Raw genomic sequence first — 21,121 nt, forward strand, 5'->3', positions numbered from 1 at the left:
AATAAATAAATAATTTGAATTGCTGGTTTCACCTGTAAATACTTTTTCAAGAATAAAGTTGAGTCATCTGCCAGTTTTAAAAAAATATAATATTGCGATATATATTATTTCTACTAGCGATATATTTAAATATATTTATAAAGTGTCAAACAAAAAGAAAACTCATCTCAAACTAAACGACTTTCAGCTCCCATTGGCTGGCCACGTGGTTGACCTACGTCATACGCATTACGCGCATGCGTACTCGCTAGCCCCGCCCCCCTCCCCTCAGTCCTTCAGCCGCGCAGAATGGCGGCTCTTTTGGAATCTCTTCTGTGGAAGAAAGTGGACATTAAAACGGTGTTGGACTGGCTACGGAACGATGAGGTATGTCCGAAACGATCACGTGCCTCACGCGCGGGACACGTCATACGCGCGCGCTCTTGTGTACTGTGTTTTAAGAGATGACATGGCGCACAACTGATTGTAAACAAAACTTTTAGCCCGGAGAGCTAACGTGCTAGGCTAGCTGTAGCCCGAATGGGACTTCAGACGAGACGCTATGTTGTCGACTATCTTTCCAGAAAATATAGTGTTAAAAACAAAGTTTACCACCGCCGTTTGCTCCTGTTATAGTTAGTGTTACTACCCGAAGAGGGTTGCGCAGTTTAGCGGATGTTAGTCAATGCATTGTTAGCTAATATTGTGTCAACAGGCTACTTTCTGCAGAAATGTCCTGTATCTGACTAGCAAAGCATGCATTGACCTAGTTGCACTGTACTTTGGGTTCTTCATGCACTAAAGGATGTTGATCGTTTCAGTTCATGAATTATATATCTGTCACAGCTCATTGTTTTGCCACACGTGTCTCTCTCTCTTTTCAACAGGAAGGGGAGAGGCTGTCATTCAGAGAGCCTGAGGTGACAGTGCACAAACAAGAATTTGTCCCATTTCTTCTGAACTTCCTGAGGGAGCAGAGCAGTCGAGCGCTCACTCATGGCCCCGCCACTCCGGCCAAGACCCCCAGCCGCCCGAGACCCGGTGCGCAGACCCAGTCCGTCACTGACAGGAGGGCTTGCAGGTCCGCTGGCGGTGCGGCTGGTTCTCGGAGCGCCAGCCGGGTCCAGCTGTTTTCTCCCTTCCCGTCGATGTCACATGGGTCCGAGTGGGATGCCGCCGGGCAGTCGGGGTCCCACTCCCTGAGCGGCGTCGACGCCTTCAGCAGCACGTCCTTTGCCTCAGGGTGGAGTCCCGCCTCTAGGCCTTTGGGCGGTGAACGCCGGTCCGGCCAGAGGATCAGCCTGGGGGACTACATGGTTTCTCCTCCCGACCTCCAGAAAAGCCCCGGCACCCAGTCGCAGAAGGGTCGCAGGAAAAGCGCCGCCAACACGGCAGCGGGGGGACAGGGGAAACATGGAGGATGGAGGGGAGGACATCACAGTGATGAGATCGGACGGTGGGAAAGCGGGGGGAAAAGGTCAGTTAAAGGAGGGGGGAACAGTCGGATAAGCGAGCATGCTTCACCTCCATTGGTGGAGCAGCTCAACTTCAACAACTTGGAGGACTTCCCTCCTGTCGGGTCATCCCTCATTTCACCTGCGTAAGTCCAAACAGCTCTCGGTTCAAGCAAAAGTCAACGCTGACTCCAACATTGATTTCTAAGATTTGTCTAACAGAGTTTCCGTTGTCTTTCAGGGTATCCAAACCATCGAGAAGAATAAACCCGACGCCGGTCGGTGCGGAAAGGCCTCACTCCAAACCAAAGACCTGCTTCATCTCCACGCCATTCAGTGAATCTTCTAGTCCCTCGTTTGGTGGCGAGGGCCTCGAGGGGTCAATGACCGTAGGCAGTAGTCTGGGCCTGCAGGAAGAGAGGGAGCTACTAAAGAGAGAAAAGTGAGTGCACATGCAGAATTATTCTACTTATGCTGACATGGAAGTTGACATTATTTGATGAGTGGAGGAAAAGGTGACACAGATGCATTTGTTTATACTTTGAACCTTGCCAGTGCTACATTATTGTTGGAAAGTGCCTGGTTGTAGTCCTGAAGGATTTGTAAAAATGTCTATTCTATACACATTATGAGGCTGGTATTCTTTTACAGTTTTCCACGTATATTTCTCTTGTTATTGATGAGAGCCTCTGCTCTTTTTGGCTCCACCACAGCATTGCTTCAGTCGTTTCATAATCGGAAACTTCTGTTTTTTTTAGGACAAAGCGTGCTCAGCAGGTTGGCTCTCCTCTGCCGTCCTCTCTGGACCCCTGCACCCCCACAAAGTTAGGGCTTCGGACGGGATCTAAAGTTACACCAGATCTGCAGACACCCGGTCCTGAACCATCCAAAGTCACCTTCTCTCTGGAACTGGATCTCCTGGCAGAGCTGTACTGTACCTGCATTTCTGGTTAGTGACCACAAGGTGGTGCTAATGTGCTACATGGAGGAAAACTGTTTAAATAAAATGCATTTTTTATATATTACACTTAAGATGTTTAGAAGGAGTATAGCAAACAATAAATTGAGTCTGAACTAAGATATGTGCTTTTGGAGTAAGTATACAAACGTATGTACGATGTAAGAAGTGATTCTAAAGATACAAAGCCGCAGAAGTATTTAAGATGTTTGTCTTGTGGTGTCTTACAGAAAACCTGGTGCCAAACATTTTCCTGGAGCTTTTCTTTGTGGTGCAGTTGCTAACATCTCAGTCGCCTCTGACTCATGATGATGACGATGAACAGGGAGGTTTGTGTGCAGTGAATTTAGGTGTGTAACTAGTATTTGTGTTACTTTACCTTTTTATATCATCAAATTATTAGGGATTTTCAACTAAAATGGACATTGAGCCCTCCTTTTTTTCACATTTTCAGAAATTTTGGAGAGATGTTACCTGAGACAAATACACAACTGTGTGTATTTTGCCGTGAAGGTTCTGGAGAATCAGTTTCAGTGAGTTGTTTTACATCACAAGGACGGGAAGATATACGCACTTTGCTCCCTAATTAAGTGAAACTGCTCGTCCTGGTCTCCCCGAGTTGAATCCTAAACATGCGTTCTTGTCAGGTTGGTGGCTCATTTGGACAAGTGCACCTTGCGTCTACTGGCAGAGAACGAACGGGTTGCGTCTTTCTCTCCGGACCTAAGAGACCGTCTGACTCAGGCCCAGGCGGGAAGCACCGCCAAGGTAACACAACGCACTGTACTAAGATTAGAATATTAGATTAAGATTAAAATGTTCTGTTATTTTGATCATTTAAATAACAGGAGTAATATATTGTATGTGCCACTTCCTTTACCTTTTAGAATAAAGTAACTAATAACACAATGTGTGTGTATATGAGACTACTCCTTGTTTAATTGATGTGTTTTTACTCCTCCATCTGTTCCAGCTCTCTCCTTCAGTCTCCACTTTCATCCACTCGGTCTCATTCCAGCCGGCGACTGACAACCGGTCCAACTTCATCAGTGACAAGGCCTTCCACACCTTTAAAAAACAGAGGTGCATCTCTCAACGTCTTTGTTCTTTTACACAGCTGCCCTCTCTGGACAACTTCAAGACTTTAACGGGGTTCATCATTACAACCGGGCTTCAGGCTCGGCACGACAAGAAACTGCTGAATTAAACTTTTATCGTCACTGTTTCACTGCCTTTACTTTTTTTTTTGCTCTTTTCTCAGGGATATTTTTTACGAGGTGTTACGAGAATGGGAGGACTTTCACAAAGAGCAGCGGTGGAGCTTTGACACCGCTCTCGGCAGCAGGATAAGGCAAGTCCCATTGACATTTAGGTGTTATTTAAATGTCTAATGCATAGCATAACATCTGATCTGTTTTTGTATTGTGTTGCTTTATTCTTCTTTTAGAGGAATGATGAGTCAACTGACCTCTGCAGGGAACCATTCGCACTTTGCTCGTCTGTTCCTGAAGCAGCTTATTCAGGTAGACTGGACAAAGCAGTTAAAACATACTTTTTATTATATCAAATGGGCTTTTATCTACAGCAAATAACATGTCTCCTTTTATTATATAAAGAGCTAAGATTGTTCTGCAATTTTTGATGTAACACATGGGTATAAATCTCAAACCTCTTATTCCTAAAAGGCACTTTTAAAAGTGCCTTTTAAAAGGTAAAATTATGTAAAATCGAGACTATGGCGTCTCCAGAGGTTTGGCTGAGTGTAACTGAATATGATACAATATTAGGACCCATGTATCATGTTTTTTTTTAAGAAGAAGAGCAAACAGAGGAGTGGCACATTGCACGCTGTTGGTCCACTAAATCCATCTGTGTTTTCCGCAGATGTGCAAAGGCCCCCGCGTGAACAGCTCCCCTGGAGACACGCCCGACGCGGACCTGCTCGGCATGCTGGGAGCTGACAGCCTCGGGCGCCTGAAGCGTCTGGAGGAGCGTCTCATTCAGCCACAGGGAGTCGTCGGGCCCTGCCCGCCGCCGTCCTTTCCCGGTCACCAGGAGTTCTTCAGGGATTTCCTGCAGACGGCCAGTTGGTGAGCACACGCTCATCACACCGCATCATATCATGAACATACAAGTGACCTTTTAAATATAGAGCTGCTTAACCTGACAAGCTGAAGATGTTTTTAATTAACTATCCAACATTTGCATCGCTAACTCGCTGAGTCCATTTCATAACGGCGGTAATGTTCACTCACTGTATTGTTTCCCAGCTGCCAGCTGAACCAGCACTTGCAGGACAGCCTGTGTCAGCAGCTCCTCCAGCTGGACGAGGTGTCCGTCCTCAGTCCTCCCGCGTCCGTCGCGGCGCTAGAGGAGGAGGCAGACGGAGACATGGAGCAGCAGGTATACCTCTCGGTTTCGGTGTGGCTCGTCCATGACGTTGCAAACCAGATTCAGAAAAGACTTTGACGGTTTCGTCCGCCTCCTTTCAGGACGAGAAGCAGCGGTTCACCTCGGTGCTGCTCCTCGCGCGTCTTCTGGCTAAGTTTCTGGGATTCATTTCCTTTCTGCCGTACCAAACGACCGAGAGACCGTCCAGGGAGATCCAGGACACTGCTATCGCCCTGCGGAGCAAGGTGAGGGACTTTGTTCCTCTAAGTGTGTGTGTTGTAGCTCATCAAGGCATCTCTAAAAGGCTAAAAGGTTAGTTAAATGTGTATTTCAATGTCATTAAAAACAACCTCTCAGAGTGCTCCGGTGCTGGATGTGTGCGCTGTGCTGAGTAACAGTATGAAGAGGAGGCGCACTGTCCTGACGGTGCCCTGGCTGGTGGAGTTCCTCTCCATGATGGACTTCATTGGTCCCCTCCTGCTCTGCTACAGAACGGCATTAGGCAAACTGCTTCTCCTGTACAGGTCCGCCTCCGATTTTCTGCACATTTGTTCCATAAATATTTGTTTAGAAGGGCACGCCATTGTAAAACGTCAAATAGATGTCAAATGCATTCAGTGGAGATTTGCCGTTAAACAATATTTCTTTTTTCCTTCCTTTATTATTGTTTGACTTCTTATTGTCTTGGTTATTTCTTGTGTGCTTGCAGGAGGATGCTGCTGGGCAGATGTGGAGAGATGTGTTACCTGAACAAGCTCCTCATGGTGTCTGTGCTGGGTTGGCTTTTCCAGGTGAGGCACGGCTCGTGGATCACATTTTGAGTTTGTAGATTAAAAAAAAAACATGGCTGCCGAGAGGGGAACCGGGAGAGTGTGCTTTCTTTTGTGTTATAGTGAAGTGCAGTTGTGTGCCTTGTGTGTAGATCCCAGTGATTCCCGAGGACATTTTCTTCACCAATGAGTTCACCGAGGTGGCAAAGCTGGACGACAGCGCCACGAGTGCAGCGGGCCTCGTGAGTCAAATGTTCATTTAAGTAGTTTGTCCATAAAATGACCTTCTGCTGTTTGTTTCATTTACACTGAGGCTTCTCTTGATATATTTTGTGTAGGACGGCATTCTCCTGGTGGATCAGCAGCTTCTCTACACATGTTGTCCATTTCTTGGTGAGTGGAACAACGTCTTTTACGGGATTAAGGGATTAAGGACACGTTTGTAGAAGAGGTAAAAAGCCTCTTGAGTAGGATAGCTTAGCTCACATTTAGCATGCTGGTAGCTAGGGAGGTAGGTAGGGATGAAAGATATATATATATATATCCATAAAATAATACAAATAACTGTGCAGTGTGTATTAAGGAGATTAAAGTAAGTTTTCTTCGGTCCAGGTGAGTTCCGTAAACTTCTCGCTGCCTTTGTGTCCGGAAGCGCCGCCAAAAGCGGAGGAATCATCCGCAAGATCACTCCCACTTCTGCCGAGCTCAAGGACACCGGAGCCGGCCACCGGTCGCAGCAGAAGCTCCAGGTGAGTCAGCGGTGAGCGAGAGGCGGTGAAGCGACGCGCAGAATGACATCGCTCTGCAGTTGTATTGAAACCACTGAAATGTGACAGGTGGATCTGGAGCAAGCCTTCTTTCACAACCAGCCTCCGTCGCTGCGTCGCACCGTGGAGTTCGTGGCCGAGAGAGTTGGATCCAACGCCGTCAAGCACATGAAGTTAGTGTCACGGGGATGGAGAGGGGAGGGGGAGGTCGGGTGTGGAAACACACTTCTAAATGAACCGTTTCTTTCACTTTTATTTTTGCTTAAGGGCCACGTTAGTGAGCGAGTTGGTGGAGCGAGGGGAGAAGATGCTGCGAGATGGTTTGAAGTCGCCGAACTCGAGTCATTCGAAGCTGAACGACTCCATCTGTGCTCAGCTGTGCGTCGCAGGATTGGAGGCCCTGGCGAGGGCCACCAGGTACGAGGGCTTCTTTTTTTGCAAGCCGGCTTCTTTCAGGTCCGTAGATTTAATGGGATTTTTAGCACCTGGTCCCGGTTTTAACAGCCTATATGCATGCATGAGCGCACGGCCATTAGAAATGTTGCGTTGCTCTATGCAACACCTTTAGCCAGGGCTGTGGGAAACCTGGAAAATTCATGACATTTTTTAAATGGTTATTTCCAGCCCTGAAAAAGTCTTTGAAAAAAATAAAATCCCCAAAAGTGGTGTAAATGTGTTATATTCATGTGATCATGACGTTCATTTAGTTTGAAATAATGAATCTGCTTTTAAAAGAAAGAGGCTCAAAATATCAGCAGCATACATACAGGCATCTATAGAAATGTTTATTCTTTTAATCAAACTATTGTCTCATTCATTTGAGTCATTTAAGGTTTACTGTATGCTTTGAATCGTCATTGTTAGTTTAAATACTGCATTTTATCACTTTTTGCTGTTTACACACACATTTCACATACTTTTTGCTCATGGACATTTGGTTTAAAGCCATGAAAATATGGTTTAAAGCCATGAAAATATGGTTATAAGTCATGGAAATATGGTTAAAAATCATGGAAATTTGGTAAAAAGCCATGAAAATATGGTTTAAAGCCATGAAAATATGGTTATAAGTCATGGAAATATGGTTAAAAATCATGGAAATTTGGTAAAAAGCCATGAAAATGTGGTTAAATGTCATGACAATATGCTTAAAGGTCATGAAAAAGTCATGGAAATGCATTGGTCAGAATGTCTATGAACCCTGCTTAGTGTTTCTCTGCTAATCTCAATAATCTCCATGCGGTTTTTGCAGATTTTGCAGTGAGAAGAGTCCTGAGGCCGTACGGATCCTGCTCCCCGACGAGACGTCCCCTGGTGTACGTCCCGTTTAAATCCTCCTGCAACAAAAAGAATTCCCACAAACACACCAATAAGTGTTTCTTTATATAGCAAATAAACTTTTGTTTCCATGTTTTTGACTCTGTGCAGGTTCTGACCACATCTGAAAACATCAACAAACGCCTTGCAACAGAGAAAGCCTGCAGCTGGCTCTCCGCCAACATCACAGGTAGCCGCTTGTGTTCCTACACGTTTTCACTGCAGGAGCCGATCTTTTAGATTCATTCATGTTTTTGTTGCTTGACATGTGCAACCAGTTAGATATTACCATTCTCGCTTGTTCTCTGTGTTCAAATATGTAAAAAAGTAGTCTATGACTTGAAACCAGACATTCTGTGATGAGATTAATTATGATTAATTGATATGCATGCGCAGCAGAACGACTGTAGGGACGTACCAATCCAGCTTTTTAACACCAGGACACTTTTTTTTGCTGATCCAATACTTTTTCCCCTCCAATTTAATTTGAAGTTATTAATATGTACGGCAGCACGGGGCCAGAGGTCGTAGTGAAACTGAGTTGGTGGCCGAATGATTGTATCCGAGAGTTGACTAAAAATGTATTCGTACCCGATCTGCTTAACAAGGTCGTGTCGGGGCCAAAAAATTGTCTGCGTATCGGGTCAGTGGATCCATATTTCTGGATACATCGCTGCAAATTGATTTTTTATGCCACACTGAATAATAGCTGCTGGCTTCCATAAAGATGTGAAAGAAAGCGTTCAGTTATTCAAAGTAAAACACTATTACATGCAAAATATTCCCTTGTTATCGTCTGCAAGCGTATTGCACGGGACTGAATGAATCCTCAAAGGATTTTTTTTTCTTTCTTGTTCACTAAAACTATGCGAGGATACATGATACTGTATGAAGTGAACATGCAAAAAGATCCAGAACCGTAAAGCTCTGGGCGCTGCTGCTATCTGGTTGCAGAACATCAATGCCATCGTAGATGAAAGGTGGAAAAAAAAACTGAAGCCGCACCATTTTGAGGTTCCCTCAGGACACCCATTTAAGATTTTCTTTCCGTTTTTTTCCGTCTTTTTTTCAGCCCTGATTCGGCGGGAGTGGAAGAGCAGGTGCGATCGCGTGATGAAGGCCGTGGGCGGCTCGCCGGCTCCGGACTCGAGGGACACGGCGGCGGAGGCGGCGCTGGAGCTCGTCACCAAGGAGTCGACGACTCCCAGGAGGAAACAAGGGAGCGAGAGGGCGACATCCTGCCCTCTGCACTGCGACCACAGCGCCTCGCTGCCCTCTGACATCATCATTGAGATGAAGGTATTCATGCATGAGAGGGAAAACAGACACATGTTGGGGAGCTAAACTGAACTTCCCTCGCAAAAATGGTCCGTTTTAAGTTTTGCGGGTGGAGTTTTCCTCGATTTTTACCCAGGAGATACAGGAATTGCTTGTATTTACAGAGTATAGCTCACTGTTTACTTGAGTTAAAGTGGTTTGTGTCGACTGTAGGAGTTGCTGAGCATTGCAGTCGGCCCCCGGACGGATGAGGAGCTGCTCACCGGCTCTCAGATGAAGACGCTGCTGCAGAGAGTGGTGGACACGCTGGCCTGCAGGAAGGTACGCAGGGCACAGAGGTGCAAACAAAACAAAAACTTGCGGTGGCTTTATTGATTTTTTTTTTGTTTGCCAGTAGTCGTCACATTGTTGTTCTTTTTCCTCGTCCCTTAGTTCTCCACTGTGGTGTCGGAGCAGATGCTGCTGAACTCGACCGTCCTGCTGGCCTGCAAACTGGGTGAGAGAGTCTGTGGATGAGAGACGCTAAACTCTAGAACACAGACGTTAAAAACAGTACCGCTATCACTACCGTCGATATAATGTACCTGATGAATCGTCCATAAAACATGATTTAAAATAGATAAATAATGTAGTTATGAAGTTGTTCTCTGGTCCACATGTTCCTGGGACTTGTGCGCTTTGTCCTGTGAATGAAAAAACTCAACATGAAGTCTAGTTACTGTGCCGTGTAACAGACCTGTGTGTGTGTGTGTGTGTGTGTGTGTGTGTGCGTGTCTGCTCAGTGTCTGCAGAGCTGCCCGTACTGCCTTCGTCAGGGTGCAGCGGAGGTGAAGAAGGAGTTGTTGGGGGTTCGGGGTCAGAGCCTCCCGTCAGAGCGCTGCTGGAGCAGCTCGTCGAGCTGTGGCGAGGAGACCGCTGGTCCTCCGCCCCGCTCCACCTGCTGTTCACGCCGCTCGCCGTCACCGCCGTGCTGAAGGCCAGCGACACTGAGGTCTGTCGGACTGACGCACGCGCATTCATGATGCTGCCACAACCGCTTCTACCTCTCAAATGCCTCACTGCATGGTCGTCTATATACACCTGTGCGCATTACACAGCAAGGATGTACAGCAACAGGTGTGCAAAACACCTAAAATGATGCCATCGTCTGGGTTGAAAGCAAAATATATGAAACTTTAACGCTTTAAAGATCTTTTTTTGCATCTTTAAAAAGTGTTCTGGCATCTTTCGCCCAAGATTTATTTTACATATTAACTCAAAATTAGCTTATTGGTCAGTTTAAAAAAAAATTTAAAAAAATCATTATCTATTGCAGATATTGTACTTTAGTTTTAATGAAAACTTTTGAACAGCTGATAGAGACAGACAGTAAGAGAGGACATGCAACAAAAGCCCCTAACCTGACTTTATTATGATCATTACGCCAACAGCATGTTCCAAAAGTTCTCCAAAACTGATGTTTGATGACATAAAAAAAAGGTTAAATCCTGCAAACCATGACTGGTAATTTCTTTGAAAGTTGTTTGACTGTCTGTTAACCTTTTGTCTCACATTTCTTTGTCTTCTTAGTGGAAGAACTACCTGTTTCTGGTGAGAAAGCTAGTCGACGGACGAGTTTTGAGCGAGGAAGAGGTCGTATCTCACTGGAAGAAGCTAACAACCTTGGCCTTGCCGGCGGTGAGGGTTCGCCGCATTCTTCAGTCGTCTTATATTCCTTTTCGGAGAAAAAATGAATTATTTTTGCTCGTGATTTGACCCCTTTCAACTCTTTCCACTTGTTCTCTCAATTCCGTGTCATTTCTTTTTTTTTTTTTTTTAGGAGCTGATAGAGAATTTCCAGCTGCAGTCATGCAGCATTAAACCCCCATCGCCTCTGGCGGAGTTGCAGAGCCACTTGGACATGCTGCAGGTCGCACAACAGACAGTAGAGGGCGCTACATGACAATAATAACACGACACTTTCTGTTCTCCACACTGTGTTTTATGTCACATCTGTCAGTGTGTTTTTTCAGGAGACAAAGAGAGATCTGTGACTTCTTGTTGGTGACCTTTTTTTTTGTCAAATTGACACTGCACAGCCCATCAAAGCTGTACCAGTCTGCCTCCGAGAAAGCTTTGCAAGCTCGCTCCAGACTTTTATTCTCCACATGTGAAGTGTCAGCAGCCTTTCCGTGAATCTCTTCTGCTCTTCTGCGAAGGTGCCGGTGAGAACCAGAGAGCCCTGCCAGTCAGAAGGAGCTCAAGGACCACACCATTTCACACCTTTTCACATCTTTTTTTAAAGATCTGTTCAACTTTCCTGCAAGAAAACGTGGTATATGATTGTGTCCAAAAAAGAAATACTAGTACTAGTAGATAAAACATTTCAAACAGTCGAGACCGTTGCAGAGAATTGGCAAAGACAGTGACAGAGTTTTAGACTGGTTTTTAGACTTACCAGAGAAAATACAAAGTTTAATTTTAGTATATAGCACTTTCACACACTGCCTTTGACCGCCACTACTAGTGAGTCCATGTTGGTTCCATGAATGCATTTGAGAGACAGCGTTTGTGATTGGTTTTTAGTTCATGTTGAACGAGCGCCGTATTCCCTGCTGCTTTTTTTAAATCGAAATATTTTTTATGTCGCCTCAAAAAATAATTATAATAAAGAAGTATTCTGCTTTAAATGTTTCTTGGTGTGTCAGAACCGTTTATTTGCCAGGTTTGTGTCACATACAATGACTTTGTGCATAACATTAGATGTTTACAATAGAATATAACGTTAATAAAGTGCACAGACAAGCACATTTTAAACAATTGTAATGTGGAAGTGACAAGTGGAAATACAGGATTGTCATGCAGATTTTATTTAATAATGGCTGGTTGAAATGTATCACTGGAACAATCCACTAATCGGATTATAATCGTTATCTGCCAACAAAACAAGGTATAATCTCCAGTGTAACACTTTAAATAGTGGAATTAAATAATTAAGCCACAAAAAAATGAGAGGGTGATTTGCATAATAGCTTTGTAGGGGGCGTGTCCAACAGCATGGCCCCGCCCCCTCCGTCCAGCAGGAAGTTGGACTTCTCCGGTTGAGAGTTAAACGTCCGTTGAGACGCGGCGGACGGTTGAACCCGCGGCCAGCCGTTAAAGAGATGACGTGAACGGCTGGACGGATGGACGGTTACCTCCCGCTCTTCAACCCTTTTTATTTTTGTTATTTATCGGATTTAATATGCAAGCCAAGAAGACTCCAAAAAAACGGGAGCTGCTATTTCGCGCCAGCTGCGAGTTAGTCGACTGTTGAGAAGTTGTGGTCCGCAATCATGGCAAACGTTAAAGTTGCCGTTCGAGTCCGCCCTCTCAACGCGAGGTAAGTTGCCCGACCTTAATTGCTTCTTCTCGCCAATTTAGTCGCCTCCGCATTTCAATTCATCGCAGACCTGTTGTTGTAGTCGATAATTATACTTTAGCTATCGCTTAACGCTTGTTAACTACATGACATTAAGCTTCTCGTGTCGCCTTTTGTATATAAAGTTAGCTGGTAAACATACTAGCTGGTTAACTTTCGCTAACTAGCTAAAAACTCGTGGACATGCAGGGAAATGACAACTGTGGCTGTCAGCACTGTTGTCTGAGTAAGCAGCTCGTGTGTGGTGCTGAGTAATACACATAAAGCTCGGTTTAAAGTTATCTTTACACAACAACCATTAAGCTAATTGGGTAAAACATAAAGTATATATAAGTTATATATTGTGATTTATTCAAGAACACCGTTGCTATTTCTTTATGTATGCCTTCCTCTTGTATGAAACAGTATTGGTTAATGTTTTTATAAAAATCAAGCACGTGTAACTGCTGTTTATCTATAGTTTTTGTTCATTTCATAATGTGTAACAGATCAACTATCTAATAACAATTAGTATTTCATGCCTGAACAATTTATGTTGTTCAGCCATGTTGTGTATGTACTTCCTAATGTATTCTGTTGATCAGCTAGTGTAGTCGTACTTCTACACACATTTTCCATATACAAAATAAGTCTTAATTCTAATTTGCCTATTGTACTTTTAAGCTATTCCCTTCGTTACGTGAGATTAATTTATGGAAAAACTAACTTTACAATGCTGTTACATCTGCTGTTTAAGTAGCAGAGTAACACGTGGGGGTTGTAAAGTTATGTCTCCACTCGAGCGCCCCTGAACTTTAAGAGGTAAATTACTACATCTGGACCTGGGGATATAATACATATAAAGTATAGTAGCATGTTGAATTTAATTGAACTCCTGCAGGGTGTTCTGTTGGGGGCGCTCACTACAGTACCATAACAAAGCATTATTCAGGCTATGAAGGGTTGCACAATGATCCTTTCAACCAGTCTTCCTGGTGTTTTACATAACAAAAGCATTTATAAGAAATAATCTTCACTGTCATGCAAATCTCCGCATCCTGATTCTGTCAGTCTCACTTTTCTCTTTTCTGAAAGGATGCATTTCCTTATTTTTATGTTTGAATGAGGGCCTGCTGAGAGACAGAGATGATACTGACACCAGCCTGGTCAGCTATATGTTGTGTATTGCCCTTTTTTTTGTTTTGGGGTTCACTGCCACTCGCATGCGCTGAAAATAATAGTCAGGCTCATTGTGAAATTGCTCGTCTTGGGTTTGTATCAACACCCATTTTCATGAGGTTTTACTATTTTCCACCACCACCCTCCTCTCCTCCATGCTACTTACTCGTGGCCTGCGATTGAAGGTTGGTGGTTTTGGGTTGGGCCAACTGCTGGGGTTGTCAAGATGAGTCCCGCATGCTGAAGCACTGTTACGACACGCCGTCCTCGTCTACCCCTAGCCCACTACCACAGAGAAGGAGCGTTTGCACTACAGGCAGCAGTCGCCATCATCATCGCTCCGGGAGATCGAAAAATTCTCTCAGCTCTCATGTTGTGATTGCCTCCAGTTGTGCGTGTGTTGCATCAGATGTGCTTGGTCCAGCTGCTGAAGCATGCAAAGCTGAGCTGACCTTGTTTTACACATTATGCAAGGACACACACACACACACACACACACACACACACACACACACACACACACACACACACACACACACACACACACACACACACACAATGGTCCCAATTTCCATTGGGACCAGTGTGTGTGCATTAGATATATGCAGCTGTGTGCGATTCGCTCAAATTTATGGAAACAGCCCAGCGACGCGTCATCAGCGTCACGTCTCTGTAGTATGTGAGTGTTTTCATTTAAATCTGAAACTGTCCGTTGCCGATTTCGTGGCTCACACGCGCACAACGATTCTTTGTGTTAACTGTCATGTGACAGCCTCAAGTCAATTGGTCTAAATTCATCTGAAGACCCTTTCAATTGCATCTGCATCAGCAAAAAGATTTAAAACCTATTTGAATCTGTCTGCAGAGTGTTGAAAGTGAAACCTTTTGTTAAATCTCTGTTCGGGTGTGAGTCTCCCCTTTTGGAGCAGGAGACACTGATTAATACTGAGAGCGTCCCCTAGACCCTCTCTCCTCTATTGGAAGTCTTAACGTTGTCTCCAATCGAAGCTCTCTCACTTCTCCTAAGGATTTGTCACATTTCTTTATGCTTACAAATTTGTTTACCGAGTTGACTGAAGCGGTTGTTGCCTTCTTCTCGCTCACAGGGAAAGGGCGGATGAAGGAAGGCTGGCCGTTCAGGTGGAGGACAAGCTTGTAAGCGTCAAAAATGTAAAGGTGAGTAGTTCTGGTGTGAAAACGTCCCCAACTGCTGCATTATATATATCCAATATTATTGTGTATCTTTTGTTAGGAGGATTGGGTGGATTGAGAGTAGAGGGTCTCTTATCACAGCAACAGGATGTTTACAGCCTGGCATCAGCCATTTCCTGCCTGACGTTACTGTTGTTTATTATACGTGTTGACCTCACACATACACACTGATTGAGAGACACTTTCTGTCAACATATAAACAGCAACAGCAGATACTACAAACTGAATATCTTTCATTATTTTTAGATGGAGATTTGAACCTCACAAAAATACACTACAGTAAATGAAATGTAATGTATATTAGCTTTGATGTTAAATTTGCTTTATTTACAAGACTCTTGCCTTAGGCCTTCTTAATAATAGTTATATTTGCAAGAAAATGGCAGTGTGAAAAGTTGTTTTATAATGTCTTTTAGCCTGAAAAGGCTAGTTTTTGGTTTTAGTTATTACTTTAGGTTTCAAGGACACATTTGGAAATAATTATTGTGAGTTACACATTCTTATAAGATGATACTTTCTCTAACTTACCAACCTGCTGCGTCAGAAGGCTGAGTCAGCTTGCCTGACTCAGCCTTCTATCTATCTATCTATCTATCTATCTATCTATCTATCTATCTATCTATCTATCAAAATGTCTGCCTATAACGTGTACGAGTGAACACGCTAACATAGAATAAGATAAAAGGTCAGTTTTCACCTCAAATTTGGGTTTAGTTAGAACCTAGTCACACGTATACGACGACCTTTTGTTGATCGAATTATGAGTTACTTCTGTTTTACGATCTGATGTATAGATGGAAGTTGGGTGGGGGAGGAGAGAATCTGTTACAAATGATGTGATTGAGACGGATCACATATGGCCTCCCTCTGCCATGGAAAAAGATCAAGGCCCTCGCATGGGCTCATGGGAGTCTCGTGGGAATACTTATTTATGGAAAGTGGGACAGTTCTGGAAGATCCAAGACAGAAATAAAAAAAAGGATGGATTTTAAAGGGCAATAAACATAAAGCTAACTAACAAACCACAAGTAATACAAGCTATAAAGAACTACTGAACTTGATTAAAAAGTGTGAAACAATAAATAGACTTTAGTTTGTTCCCTCCCCCTCTAACTTGATTAGTCAAACAACTCAAGTCATTATCAGTGTTGGCCACGAGAGTTGCCTGTGGCTGAAGTTGCTCTTGGCTAATCCTTCATTGTAAAATATCCTAGATGTACTGAGTGGTTAAATAATCATGATACCCAACGCTCTGTGTTGCCTCATGACTGCAGTCGGCGAAAGCAAAAAAGGCTATTTACATGACGGCCGGGCGGATCCATGGTTTGGATAATGAGTTTGTTAATGGACTAACTGCTTGGTTTGAAGCACAACAATAACTAAATAACCTGTTTCCCAACCCTCTCCTTGGCACGAATCTGCCAATGAAGTGTACTTAAGCGAGACGGTTAACCTTTCCCAGCTCCAACGATGCCGTTCGTGCAACTGAACCTGCGCTCGGCACTCTGCACATGCAAACACGATACCCTGATGGCATCTCAAACATTTCTTTTTAATTGCACTGGAATCTGATAGTAACATAACAATCTCTTGAGTTCAAAAAAATAAATGGTGAATGTGAGGTCTTCAGAATTAAGGAGAAAGGGATAAAGAGTATTAAACAAGAATATATATTTGTATATTGCTCAGCTGAGACATCCTTTTACCTGTTTTACCTCAATAGAAAAAGATTCACCGCAGCTAGAAGACATCTTGTTTTTACAGTAAGGTCACGATCACACGCACGCCCCACTGGTTAGAGTGAATTCCTCTATATGCAAATAGATGGGGGTAAGTTTTGGATAAAGTGGATCCACCTGATGAGATTTATAACCCTATGTGTCTCAAACAAAATGCATTGGATGTCACAAATGGAAGGCGACAGTGTAACAATCAGAGGCGTCTTCAGGGTTTCCCTCAAAGTCAGGAGCGCTCAGTGAGGACAATATGTTTCAGGTCCCGGGTCGAATGATTCAGAAGAAACATTTAGATGCCGGTCTGTGTTTTTTTTTTTTCTAGCTGTTTGTGCCTGGACAAGTCCACATGCTGCCGCGTTGTCTTTCCTCAGCTTCACACGCAGCAAGCAAAAAGGTGTTTACTGTTAATGCAGCGAGGCGACTAAAGAACTGGAGGACTGATTGCGTCGTTAATGAATGGAAACAACTCGCTTGCAAATTCCACCCGAAGAGCAGTTCAATAAGCAATATTTATTATGTTATTAAATGTAAGCAGGTTAGGGCTGCCACCTCGTGAATGATTCATTGTCAAAAAAAAAGCTTATTTCCTTATTTTTCCTTACTTTAACTTATTTTGTTAGTCTTTAAATGCTGTCTTTATACTTTGAATTGCAGCCTGCAATGTATTAGCTATTGGGGGGAATTCTTGTTTATTTATTGTCCTTGCCAAATTAAGTAATTATGCTGCATCTCTCGCCTTGCTAGGATGTTGACTCACTGGCAGTATAAAAAAATGATAATCCCCGTGTGCTTTATGCTTCTGCTTTTCTCCCTAAAGTTGGATGGACGTACCGACGGCGCTGTAGATTCGCGGGAGAAGCTTCTGGAGTTTTGTTTCGACTACTGCTACTGGTCTGTGGACCCGGCAGAGCCTCACTACGCCTCGCAGGAGGAGGTAACGACCTAAAACTTGACCTTACTCTCAAAAAAAAAAAAGATAGGTTTTTAACATTGCTTGCTTCACGAGCTATTACAAAATGTCCATAATTTTCACATTTACGCGTTATGGGGCATAGCCTTAATAATGACCGAAGGGGGCCCCACAGCACATTACAACATCAGAGGTTATACATTCAGTATGCAGCCTCAAACCCAACTGTTCTGTGATGCTGCTGCTGTGGTTCCTCCTTGTGGTTATCTTTGAGGGAAAAATGGCAAAATAAACTTTATGCTTTTGATAGATCCTCTTACAGAGAGACGCATCAGTGCATTGTGAAAGGAGGACCAGAACCAAGAGGGTTCTCCTGGGGGTTTACGTTGCATTTTCCTAAGATGACGTCTTGAATAGTGCAGTCAGTGTTAATACAGTGAGTGAGATTATTATCATCTTTACGTATGAGTGTAAATGCGATTGGTGATTTGCTAAGAACTAGTTTCACCCGTAGCCATTTGTGCAGCGCAATCTTAAGTTTTGTTTGGCTCTCCATTCCATGTTGTATGCCCTCTTGTGTGCCTGCCAATCCAGGCCTCTGGCCACAAAATGACACCGGGCAAACACAAGCTCTGTACCAAGTAAAGAGCCCAGAGGAAACCCAGTTCTTAGTAGACAAACCACAACAAGACGAGTGTGTGTGTGTTTGTGTTGTGCATGTTTTTACACAGATGGCCACTCGTGGGATATGATATCAGCTCCATCTGTTACCCAGAAGTCTCTTTGCCTCAGACATGGCATGGCTTGAGTCGGCTCGCTTTTCATGTCCCGGCTTTGATTCGGGCTATTAGATATCTTTGTGTTGCTTTGATTGGAGGGGTGTTGCTGGAACCCCAGAGACAGGCGCCAGATCAAGAGGAAGTGGTCCCCAAGTCCAGGACGGCAAAATCTCTCCAAAACATATTCATACAGAGTTCTTCTCGTTATCAACTTGGGGCTTTCGTCGTTCAACGCAGCAGCTGCGCCCCTTTAGTGCTACAGTCGCTTCTCCTCTCCTCAGCCACGCCCCTCACTGCCTGTCGTTACTCTTGTTAGAGATGTCTTTGTACGTGTTTGAGAAAGACCAGGCTGTGAGGACGGCCTACACGCCATAACAGACAACACAGCACTTTCTTCTTTTTTTTTTAAAATTCCTCTCTGGCTTTGGCTGACGCTTTCCTCAGCAGAATTGTGTCCAGTCACAGTAGCCCTGGGTTGCCACAAGACATTCCTTTGTTGCCCCAGAGTGGGCGAAAGGACACCACTGAAGGACAGAGGATTTAAATGTGACCTCTTTTCCTGCACCAGAATGCTAATAAGTCCCTCTTTAACAAAGAATACTGTAGATTGAGCACGTCAGCCCGTTAACTGATCACATCATACTTGAATTTATTTGAATACAGCATTTCTCGAGTGGATCCGACACAGCGCTTCATGTAAAAAGCAGAAACTATACTATGTTTGTGTTGCAGGGCGGCGTGCCAGATTAATGGATAACAGTGGCAGGTGGACACGATAACTCAAGAGCCACTTTGACTATTTCACCAGACAAATTGCTTTTTTAGTCTAAGTGGCGTGTTGAAGAGGCAGATTTGTTATCAACAACCCAAATTTGTACAGCAATGTTGGGACTTGATGTTAATTTCCCACACTGTCAAGTTGCATCATTTCATGTAATGGCATTACGTTTAGGCAGCAGTTCTCAAGCGGGGGATTCAGTTCTTCCGCTCTCATCTGGGATCCGACCACATATATTTTAGAGTTAATGCTTTTTTTTTTTTTGTTGCGTCGGCACTGGATTTTCTCATGGTTTCTACTTTCGAAATCTCTTTTTCGCATGCTGTTCTCGCTTCAGAGCAGGAAGAGGGACTTGTTCTGGATTGCACTGTCTTCCCCATGAGACTATCTAAGCCATTGGTGGAATGAGACACGGGGAACATGGAACTTAACTCTTGCTTTTCCAATCTGGCGCTATCCCAACACACACCCGGCGCCCCTCAGAGACCGGGCCCAGCCCCTCCCAGTGATGCATGTGCACGTCTGTGTATCGCTGATAGTTTACACCAGATACTCGTGAGGCTTTCCGTCCTCGTACACGGAAGACAGAGTAGACATACACATGCGGTATCTATAACTATATGTTGGGGTGCAGATGCGGTTGTGAACACAACTTACGGCATGCTTAGGCTTTTAAGTTGTATCTTTTGAGTGAAGAAAGTTGAGCAGAGAGGAAAGAGTAGGGCTCAGCCAGGTGATAAGAAGTGAGATGTTGGAAGAGAAACATCATCCATAATGGGAGCCAGCTGTCGGGACTGAATGCCGCCTTTGTTTTGGGGCTGTATATCGAGCTAATAAATAACTTCTTTCCCCCCACTATTTAATACCACAAACCTCTCAGCTTGTTTATTGCTTCTGACAGTAAGAAAGTGAAAAATCAGCGGAGGATTGAGATGGGGAACGGCAAGAGAAAACCAATGAGACACACAAAGAGAGAGAGAGAAAGACAGAGAGAGAGTGCAAATGTGAATTCCTCGTGTAGAGGAGGAGCAGGAGGAGCAGGAGGAGGGGAAATGGGAAGGGGAGCCTCAGCAGCCCCCCAGCTCACGCCTGCCAAACTCACAGCTGCCTCGCTAAGTAATTTTTCACAGTTAAATCTCAGCGCAAAGACGTCACTGCTGAGGATTAATCTCAGAGCACAATGCTGTTTTTTTTTCTTATTGCCAAAAGGAGTCGGCTTGACGGAGTTTTTTCCTCCCTCTTCTCCTCCACTGTGTGCGTTTTGTGAGATTGTATTCTGCTCGCAGTGTTTCTAGGTCTGTGTGTCAGTGGTGCGACAGACTGGAGAGAGAATAGCCTCTCTATGTTGGAGAAGGATCCTCTAGACACACAAAACATGTGCATTTGCTTCCACCCCCCCTCGACACAGTTCGGCCTGGATTGAATTATCCACAAACAGGTCACCGCATAACACATGCGGTCAGAAAGAAATACGAGATCTCCACCATACGGGTACAGGAAAAGCACCTGTGATGCATTCATGGACTTACTGCTTTCTATCAGTGAAGACGGGACAAGAGGAGCAGTGAAAGAGACTGAAAGTGGATCGATGGATGTATATTAGAAAAGTGCATCTAAGTCCAGTTAACTGCAGTTAGAAAGAAGAGTTGAGCCTGCACATTATTAGACTGGGGATTTTTTTTGTATCCACCTGAGATCACAAACATATGGAAGCCCATTTCTACCACACACACAAAAAAAATGAGGACCAAAAAATAAATAAATAAAATTATGACAAAAAAAAAAAAATGAGGACAATAAAAAAAAGTTATTTTCGTTGTCTTTTTTCAAGTCAACGGAAAAGAAGGCAATTTTTTTTTTTTTAATTTTATTTTATTTTTTAATTTTTTTTTAAATGAAATAATTTTTTTAATTTTTTGGTCATAATATTATAATTTTTTATTTTTTGGTCCTAATTTTTTTTTTTTGTTGCGGAAATGGGCTTCCATACAAACATGCTTAAAACACCAAAACTTTTGAAACCTTGTATATATTTCATTTCATGCCAATTTAAATGTCCCAGAGTCCACTCTGATGAGTTCAGATGGCTTGCTTTTATCTGACCACTACCAGAGATGACTGATCTTTATTTTAGCCGGTTGCACCTCGCCTTTACCATCAGTGATAAGGAACCACCTTTCAGTGACCTCCCATTTGTTTTTGTCTTCCTCTATTTTTATAGGAAGGAGGTTGTG

At 43.8% G+C, this 21,121-nt stretch overlaps 2 protein-coding genes across 3 annotated transcripts in view; both read left to right on the forward strand.

Annotated features, from left to right (window-relative positions):
• The first annotated feature begins 274 nt into the window (after nucleotides 1-274).
• Nucleotides 275-11,538, forward strand: cdan1 (codanin 1). Its single transcript, XM_068581077.1, has 28 exons — nucleotides 275-366; nucleotides 867-1,579; nucleotides 1,675-1,875; nucleotides 2,192-2,382; nucleotides 2,622-2,741; nucleotides 2,846-2,924; nucleotides 3,039-3,159; nucleotides 3,365-3,474; nucleotides 3,653-3,742; nucleotides 3,839-3,914; nucleotides 4,276-4,481; nucleotides 4,662-4,794; nucleotides 4,884-5,027; nucleotides 5,140-5,306; nucleotides 5,492-5,573; nucleotides 5,705-5,794; nucleotides 5,891-5,945; nucleotides 6,165-6,301; nucleotides 6,389-6,492; nucleotides 6,587-6,736; nucleotides 7,572-7,635; nucleotides 7,748-7,826; nucleotides 8,709-8,935; nucleotides 9,128-9,235; nucleotides 9,347-9,410; nucleotides 9,697-9,905; nucleotides 10,484-10,591; nucleotides 10,734-11,538. The coding sequence occupies exons 1-28, from the start codon at nucleotides 289-291 to the stop codon at nucleotides 10,854-10,856; spliced, it is 4,029 nt and encodes a 1,342-aa protein (XP_068437178.1). The 5' UTR covers nucleotides 275-288; the 3' UTR covers nucleotides 10,857-11,538.
• A 468-nt stretch (nucleotides 11,539-12,006) lies between these two features.
• Nucleotides 12,007-21,121, forward strand: part of stard9 (StAR-related lipid transfer (START) domain containing 9) — a 39,243-nt gene continuing 30,128 nt past the window's right edge. For both annotated transcript variants that reach the window (XM_068579933.1, XM_068579934.1), the window contains exons 1-3: nucleotides 12,007-12,275; nucleotides 14,579-14,648; nucleotides 17,238-17,354. In XM_068579933.1, the coding sequence (XP_068436034.1) occupies nucleotides 12,229-12,275; nucleotides 14,579-14,648; nucleotides 17,238-17,354 (234 nt within the window). In that variant the 5' untranslated portion in view covers nucleotides 12,007-12,228. The remainder of the gene's footprint in view (nucleotides 12,276-14,578; nucleotides 14,649-17,237; nucleotides 17,355-21,121) is intronic.

Source organism: Clinocottus analis, unplaced genomic scaffold (assembly GCF_023055335.1).
Source record: "Clinocottus analis isolate CAN_PGR_092001 unplaced genomic scaffold, fCliAna1.0.p SCAF_17, whole genome shotgun sequence".
Lineage (NCBI taxonomy): Eukaryota > Metazoa > Chordata > Actinopteri > Perciformes > Cottidae > Clinocottus > Clinocottus analis.